The sequence below is a fragment of the Branchiostoma floridae genome, chromosome 3 (genome assembly GCF_000003815.2).
Source record: "Branchiostoma floridae strain S238N-H82 chromosome 3, Bfl_VNyyK, whole genome shotgun sequence".
Taxonomy (NCBI): Eukaryota; Metazoa; Chordata; class Leptocardii; order Amphioxiformes; family Branchiostomatidae; genus Branchiostoma; species Branchiostoma floridae.
This window is the reverse complement of record NC_049981.1, coordinates 13,905,968-13,914,443: the sequence shown is the minus strand read 5'-3', so window position 1 is coordinate 13,914,443 and position 8,476 is coordinate 13,905,968. Positions and strand designations below refer to the sequence as shown.

Genomic DNA, 8,476 nt, shown 5'->3' with positions numbered 1-8,476 from the left:
ATCTAATTGTAGAGACATCCCACACTTGCAATTAGTCTTAGCATGTATTCGATTGGCTCTAATATACCAACAGACAATAAATCAACCTGTAAAAAAAGGATGTATTAAACATGCACGCACAGTGACATACACACATCGTATGATGGAAATGTTCTCTTTCCTTGCATTTCATGTCGCTTTATGAATGGGGACTGCAGAAACAATCCTTTTTTGATTTGGGACCTCCCCCTCCCATCGCTTACTTAGCTGCAATTGTCCATGCCTCATTTATCTAGCAATACTTTCATATGAGGACAAAAGGATACAATTGAAATTCAGCCATTGAAAGCAAAAGTACACAAACATAAACCACCGTAGCCTGGATAGCACACCCCAGCCCGATCTCAATATCTATCGTATAGGCCGATAGATATTGAGATCGGGCTGGGGTGTGGTATCCAGGCTAAAACCACGGAGGTTAACCTCCTTGCATAAACTGTTCCCCCCCTGCTTGACATTTGCACAGTGACCAGGCTGCGACACACCCAAAAATCAAACCTATCATAATTCAATCAAAACATTCAACAACAGGTCTTGAAATTTTGCTGCGGAAGTTGATTTGGAGAGTACAGTACAGTAGTCTGTGTCTTCGTTTTGAAGTCGCCTTCTGAGAAATGCTTGGTACAAGTCTGAGGTGACTCATGGGGACATAGCCTTGTGTGGGGGTGGGGGGCGCCATGTCAAAAATCTGTCGGTTAACAGAGAACTGTTGACTCTTGGCTGGGCTCACTGCCCTCACAACCTCATCTCCAAGCAGATGTTAAGGGGAGGCTAAATTGTTCTGTTTTCATAGCTGCCCTTTTCTGTCAGACTGCCTCCCTACATTTCATACATAAAAGAAAGTGTGTCCTTGGCAATGGCACCTCTTATGAGGATGAACTGAACTGAACTGAGGGAAACAAAATAAATAAGCCTCACAACATCTGCTTGGAGATTGCTCTGAACCTATGGTGATATGTGGTTGGGCCAGACTATGTTTATGATCCTTTTGGTAATCATACCAATGTGTCAAAAGTGGCCCAGCTTCTAGAAACTTTTGTAATTTTTTGTCCCAATATCTGCCTGGATATTCCAAAACATAATATTGATATAATACTCAACAAAACACCCATGAATCCAACTGATAGTTACAAATTGCTAGAATTGCTTGCCGAATCTTAAGCTTCACATTAAACAATTCAGCTGATTTCTAAGCATAATTGGTAAATAACGATGATCCATTTTTCAAGTAAGGATTTCCTGAGTGTTTGATCTTGCTATAGGCTACAATACTGAAGGATTTTTTTCCAAAACGTAGCATTTGAAGCTGTGTCCATTTTTCACGTAAAGATTTCCTGTTTGATTTTGCTTTGGGGTACATTATTTTTACTCAAGGATAATTCAAACAGCATTTGACGCTGCGTATGGTAAAATCAACATAAAATTCCCTCACATTAAATACAAGGATATAATTACTACCCACAGGTCACAGTGGTTTCTAAGTAACAGAGGTTAAAGGTCATTTGCAGATATGGCAGTAAACAAAGCTTTCGAGGTCACATGTAATGTGCAAACAATGTTTCTGAGTGGGACTTTGATCTTGAACTCTGTGGTTAGAAGCTAACAATATGGCGACAGCAATGTGCAAGTCAACAACCTGCCAATCAATTATGCAATCGACATATTTTCTTTGACCCTGTCCTTCTTGTTTCACCTTAAATGTTTGTCTACACTGTGCAGACAAAGCCAAACAAACACAGCATATTTTTCTGACAGAGGGAAGATACATGTATACTTGTTGCACCAGGGCAAGCCATACATGTGAACATGTATCTGATAAGGCACCCACTGCCCATTTCTAATGTGCGAAACTGCAAGAGGCACAACTAAACGTGGCAAAAGGACAGGTTGCCCGTATTTGATTTGATAACATTGACTTGGGGTTGAGTTCATTGTGAGGACAGCAAAATACATACAACCAATTGCCTTGTATTTATACTGTTTTCTGGCCCCCGTTTTGTTCCAAGTTTAAGAGCACATGTATTTTTTTTGCTTACTGTGCAATATTCTTCTTCTGTTGCTTTGTACCAATTTCTCTTTTCTGTTCTGTTCCTAATATAACCTGGTCAGTTTTGGAGAAGTGAAGTTTTTGGTGTTGGTATATTTATCCAGGATCAAGTTTGCTTTTCCACCTTTACTTTTAAGCTTAAACAATGCACATGAGGTGCAAAAACTTTGTATATATTGACTTAGTCCTTACTTGGAACAGAAAAGCAAGTGGATGTTTGCAAAGAAAAGAGGAGTAGCCATTATACGTGTATTTACAGTGTGAATATTACATGTACGTGTTATGCCACAGTATGAATTAGTTTTAGCAAGAACGTACATGTATTATGAAAAATTGGGACCTGACCATGTTTACAAAGTGACACCAATCAACACAAATTCTATGCCATAGCATGGATGAAAAGCAAAGTTTCATTACCACGGAAGAAAAAATGAAATAGAATTCAATTCAATTATTGAATGGATGAATACTATTTGAAATACTAGTAAAGGACAAAGCTTAGCCTATCAAACTGCTGTTTACCTTTTTTTTTACTATACAAACAAGCTTCAGTGTCAACTACATATTTGTCGAACATGTAACAAACTGGTCCAATCATCATGCATCAAATATTATGTACTTACAGGTGGTCATTAAGCTCATGTTACTGCAAAGAAAATATGTTTTTGACAATGAAAACTTTCAGCAAAAACTTCCTTCATAATTGAATCAAGGCAAAGAAAGAGCTTTAGTTTGAAAATATGTCCTTTTTTCTAAAGAAACCATTACAACTTGAACTATCATGTGAATATTGCAGCAATGCATGCTATTACACAAGCAAGCTACATGTGTGAGTTTGAAATTTGTGTCTAAAGATTACATACTACTATTCAGGTAGAAGACTACAATTCAATTCCTTACCCTTTCTTCCAATGTTTTGACAAGTAAGTCAGAGTTGAAATACAAGAATACTTTTCAGAGATTTTGTATCTCAAAGTCCCTTCTCTTAAGTATTATGTGACATAGTGAAGGCCAATTGGTTATCCACATTGAATCACATATCAAACCTCACGTCTAACCCATGACTACTCCTTTGCTTTTCGCTTTTTTGCTGATGGTCTCTCGAAGTTCTGTTTCATGCCGCCCGCCTTGTTGCCAAAGAACTTGGTGTTCTGGGCGGAATCTTGCGCCCATGCAGAGTCAAACTGCGTAGTGTCCTGGTCAACCAAGTGAGTATACTTTGTACGACCGGACCGTCCAAAGTTCTTGACCTGTCAAGAGAAGAGTAAGGGTTTTATAAGCATTGCAAATCCCAGCAAAACTGACAACCTGTGAAATATTCCATGCTTTCATATCTTTTTTTTTCTTCATCTGACTAACTACCATTCAGTTGATAATTTAGCATTTTTATTAACCAAACATGATGTACTAAAGTGGTGCCCACATCCATTGCCTTAACTTTTTGGTTCACACAGATAACTTCTGTGCTAATAAGTAATATATATAGATTAAACATTCACACAAACCTGCATGACTTTGGGTAGGATGGTCTTGTCAAAGTGGTCCTCCAGGGTTGGCTGGGCGAAATCACGCTTGTACACATCGCTGTCTCTGTCCTGTAAATATGCACCATAGATACTCAGAACTGGTTATCAAAAATATGCAATTTCCAATTATCAATAGCAACCAACCAACAATTAAAGCATAAGATAACACTAAGACTGATATAACTAAGGCTATTAGTAAGTAGATGTGTATAAACACCACTCAATTATGAATTTAACAGTGCACACCCCAGTTCTTCCCCAACTGGGGTCTGAGAGTAGTGCACGACAAAAAAGAGATGAAAAGGTTTCCGGGACTATGTTTAAGTTTACATTTCTGATTATTTACAGTGAAATCACATTGAATGCTAACATGGCTGAAATGCATAGGAAATGGTGTGATTTGGGTGAAATTTGTGTTTTTGCCCAAGCTTCATTTCCAGGTATTCTTATGCCTTAAATATAAAGTGGTTCCCTTACTACCTAGATTCACCTCTGAGGTGCTGTGTAAGCTAAATTTCTTGGTTGAGGGTTAGAGGATATTTTCTCAGTGAAAAAATATGAAGTTAAGTAGAAATAGTAGTGAAAATGAAACAGTTGCAAAACTCACCATGAAGAAAGCTCCCCTGTGGTAGTACTTCTGCAGGAACTTGTACTTGCCCTTGGGTGCCTTGTTGGTGACTTGTTTGGGGTTGCTGCGGAGCTCTGCTCGTCTTTCTTCCTCCGTCATGTTGTGCATGCGTTCTACTTCCATCTTCTCCTTCTCCAGACTGAAAAGTAGTAGAGTCATGGACAAATTAGTAAGGAAACACCTGCAGTTCCATACAATAGTACTAGAGGGCTTTGACTTGTATCACTTTGTCCTGGAAGCAAGAGCTACAGCTAAGTAAAAATAACAACCTTTAGCTATGCCTTAAATGTGTGTTCAACAACAAACTGTAATGCTGCAAAAGCATAGTTTTAACTAGAACAAAAATGTCATAATTGCTCGTGAGTTTATAAACAGCAAATTACTTGAGATATAGCTTAAAAGTTTTTAATTCTACAGCAAGGCATTTCATAAACTTACACATAGTATCAAACTCTAACAAAGATATGCAGAATATAATTTGTAGCAGTACCAGTATTGCACACAGAATCAACAAGACACCATACTTTTCCCTTTCTTCCCGATCCCGTTTGATCCTCTTGAGTTCGCGCACTTTCCAGGCCTCGTACTCTTCTTCATCATTATCGTCATCAGTGTCAATGTCACCAAACTGGTCTTCTTCCATCATGTTGGGTTTTTCGTATTCTTTGCGCGCTATATCTTCAACAATCTGAAGTAATGGACAGAACAAACAGCTCAATATATATACATGTACAGTCAAAACTGCCCGAGACGACCACCCGGGGGACCAGAAAAAAACGGTCGATTTGGACAGGTGGTCGCTGAGAAGAGTATCGACTCAAAACATGCCCGATGCAAAGTATGAATGGTTTCCGTTGTGTTTAATGCCAAATAGCAAGCACACTGCACGCACGCAAAGAAGCGAGGTCTTTAATGTCAAATACAACATGCACACTGTAAACTGTAAATTTAACCCCAAAATCCGACGCAAATTGGCCGATTTCGGCACAAAATCGCGCTAGTTATCATAAAAAATCGATGAAAACCTCAATTTTGAAAATGACGCGGTCATTATGGGTCCCAATTTGGGCCGGTCGTGGTCGCGTTGGCCAGGTGGTCGTTGAGAAAAGGTCGCTTAATGCTTACGTCAATGGGAAAATAAATCGGGACGGGGAAAAAGCTGTCGAAATGGCTAGGTGGTCGCTGAGAAGAGGTGGTCGCTAGGGCAGGTTTGACTGTATATGTAATTCACATTTCTTAGGCCGTGGGCCCTATGCTACATATCTACAGACCATACTTTCAAAAGTATATAAAGTCAGTTTATCTTATTAACTTTAGCATTCGACATCCGCCTATTTCTGGTTTGTCTAGCTAACAGTTCGAAAGATAAGTGTTCACAGTCCATCAGGAACCTTCAGGCGGGTTTTCTCCTCTGCACACATAGCCTTCAGGGTGCGGCCGACTAATCTGGAGGGGTCCATGCGGAGAATGTGGCCCAGGCAAAAATTTAGAATTCAAAAGATTCCTAGACACCGTAGTGGTGAAAAGGAATGTTTTAAGAAGTTGAGAAGAGGACATACCTTAAGAGTCCCCTTTCGTCTTAGTTCTGCCATCTTCTTAGCTTCCTCTTCAAGTTCTCTCAACTTCTGGGCCTGCTGTTCTCTCTCCTGTATGGTCACTCTTTCCTTCCTGTGATATCATACATCATACATGTCTATTAATCCTGTCATCTGACACACTAGAAATTACATGTGCTTTGCAATTGTAGACAGAGGTCACTGCAAGTAATCAAGTATTTCTGCACAAAACAAAGAGGGCAGATATAAACTACTTTCCATAGATGGCACAGGGGATAAATGCACTATTATATCTTCAATCTTCAGCTTCAAATAAGACTTCTATATCAGAACTTTGACAAAATACAAAGTGAGTAAGGTATTTGCAAGAAAGGTAGCTAGTATATGCTGATGAACCGCGGTCCATTTAAATTGTCGGACACTTAAATGTAGTAATTGTAATGTTAGTTGGTGAACATACTTTCTGACAAAGACAGGTTTGAGTCTGGGCCCAGCTTCATCCTCACTATCTGAGTACTCCTCGTATTCTGATGACTCTTCTTCTGATTCCTCCTCTTCCTCTTCTTTTGCTTCTTCTACAAGCTCCATCACTTCCTATAGAAAAAGAGATTATACAATTTTCAAAATTTAACAGCCTATAATGTCAATTTGATAATGTCTTTTCCTACCTTCAGTAACAGTTTAACATCTTAACACAAAAAGCGTCGGCAAAAATGAACAAAAACATTTGAAATGTTGAATTGGATTCGACCAACACCAACACAAAAATTTCATCCCTCTCACAGAAAAAGGTGCTCATGGAATATGACAGTGAGGCCTGCAGATTTCAATAAATTGTAGGAAAATTTTTGTGTAAAATAGAAAAAAACACCATACATTTAACATCAGTATGACAGCGCTGTTGTTCTATCCTCTGGTGGGGTACTATAATTGGCACGCGAAGGCCTGGCATCATTCGCACAAGGTAGACATTGTTTCGTAGTCAAATTATGGCGGAAACTTGTACACGATGATGGCAAAACAAAAATCTCATACAGCAGTAAGCTTTAAAATCATCCTACATCAGATCTATGTTCCCAAGAAATACATATCTCTATGCATGTACCTTTAATAGAAAACTTTCATAGAACAAGCATAGTTCAACAATGATAGCCTTATCACTTTTAGGAACACTTCATAATGCAGCAAAACTGTTCCACTCTATTCCTTACTTCCTCAGCCTGTGCCCGTTCCCGCGCCCTCAATCTCATTAGCATACGCCGGCGTTCGATTTCCTCCTCGTCCAGGTCCTCCTCTCCGCTGCTCTCCTCTTCCCGCGCCATCCGCTCTGGTTCGTCATCTTCATCCGCCTCCTCCAGGACCTCTGGCTCAAGGACTCTCCGGTGACGAGCCACCCTGAGGTGAGGTAGCCATGACAACTGTTACCATGGTAATACATTACATACAGTATCAAAAAATGATGGTCCACTGGTCCAGAACTCAAACCTATGGTTTCATCAAAGAAGAATGTGTAAAATACTAAAAACATGTTTTATGCTATTCACATCTTTCTGATCTATTTGTAAACAGGCTTGACAAGGAATAGGGGGTTCTTGTAAAAGCACCTCTTTTACAGCTTATACAAATAACAAGAGTGATTTATCTATGGCTAATATGTGCTATGTAAATATAACAATGCTAACATATACTTTTGTTTAGGAAAAGTTTGGATTCACAACTATCCATTATCAAAGCCAAGGGATGGATTTAGTGAAGATTAGACATAAATTTTATTTAAAAAAAAAAAGAAGAATCTGAGTTCCAGTTACCCTGGTATTCATACACCTGGTATCTTCTGTAGCCTTAGTGCAATCCTCTGTAGTGACCTCTGGCTCAATACTTTTGCTTCCTACCCAGAGTTACCAAGTGAAACTTTGGAAAGTATGAACCAGTGGTCACTACAGATAGATGATGATACTCAGGCTATATCTTCTGTGAGATGACCCAACAAAAAAGTACTTCCAAACTCATCAGGTACACAAATGATGTTATGAGATACAAAATAACAAAATCAATACAATTACCTATCCAACTCTTCATCACTGCTCTCGTCTTCTGCAGCGCGAGCTTTGAGAAGACGTCGGAGACGAGGGTCGTCAACCTCAGCCATGTCCGCAGCGGTGGAGGCTGATGGCTGGATGACGACCTCAGGTTGGCGCTTCAGACGGAAGTCATCATCTTCTTCCTCTTCATCACTGGACTGTGGAGCATAGTCGGGTCTGTGCAGGGAGACAGGATACAGGTCAAAATCATGGAAATGCTGCAGTACCAAGGAAGCCACCGGGGGGGGGGGGGGCAAACTCTAAACTAATTTTTCTTCAATAGGACATGATCTAACCACATACTAAATTCTAGGACAATCCATCCAACTATGGCCCTTTTGAGTTATGCTGTTCATCCACAAACACACATTAAAACACTACCAAAAACATAAATTCCCACAAACTTGGGCAAAGGCAATTTAAGTTTTGGGAATGAAATTGTCAGTGATAAAGACTGTGAAATATTAACTTATTCGAAAAAATTTTAAGTTATGATGGTACAAAGATATAGAAATTATTATGTAAAACCACATACCTTTTTCCAGACACATATCTTTTCACTTTCACCTTCTCCATCGTAATTTCACCTGTGAAAGAAA

At 39.3% G+C, this 8,476-nt stretch overlaps 1 protein-coding gene across 1 annotated transcript in view; it reads right to left on the bottom strand.

Moving 5' to 3' along the window:
• Positions 1-3,004: 3,004 nt before the first annotated feature.
• Positions 3,005-8,476, bottom strand: part of LOC118412421 (microfibrillar-associated protein 1-like) — a 6,403-nt gene continuing 931 nt past the window's right edge. The window contains exons 2-10 of the mRNA XM_035815271.1: positions 8,413-8,464; positions 7,860-8,054; positions 7,008-7,191; positions 6,257-6,390; positions 5,800-5,908; positions 4,765-4,928; positions 4,220-4,379; positions 3,592-3,681; positions 3,005-3,336 (exon numbers count right to left, since the gene is read on the bottom strand). Coding sequence (XP_035671164.1) covers positions 3,151-3,336; positions 3,592-3,681; positions 4,220-4,379; positions 4,765-4,928; positions 5,800-5,908; positions 6,257-6,390; positions 7,008-7,191; positions 7,860-8,054; positions 8,413-8,464 — 1,274 coding nt within the window. The 3' untranslated portion in view covers positions 3,005-3,150. The remainder of the gene's footprint in view (positions 3,337-3,591; positions 3,682-4,219; positions 4,380-4,764; positions 4,929-5,799; positions 5,909-6,256; positions 6,391-7,007; positions 7,192-7,859; positions 8,055-8,412; positions 8,465-8,476) is intronic.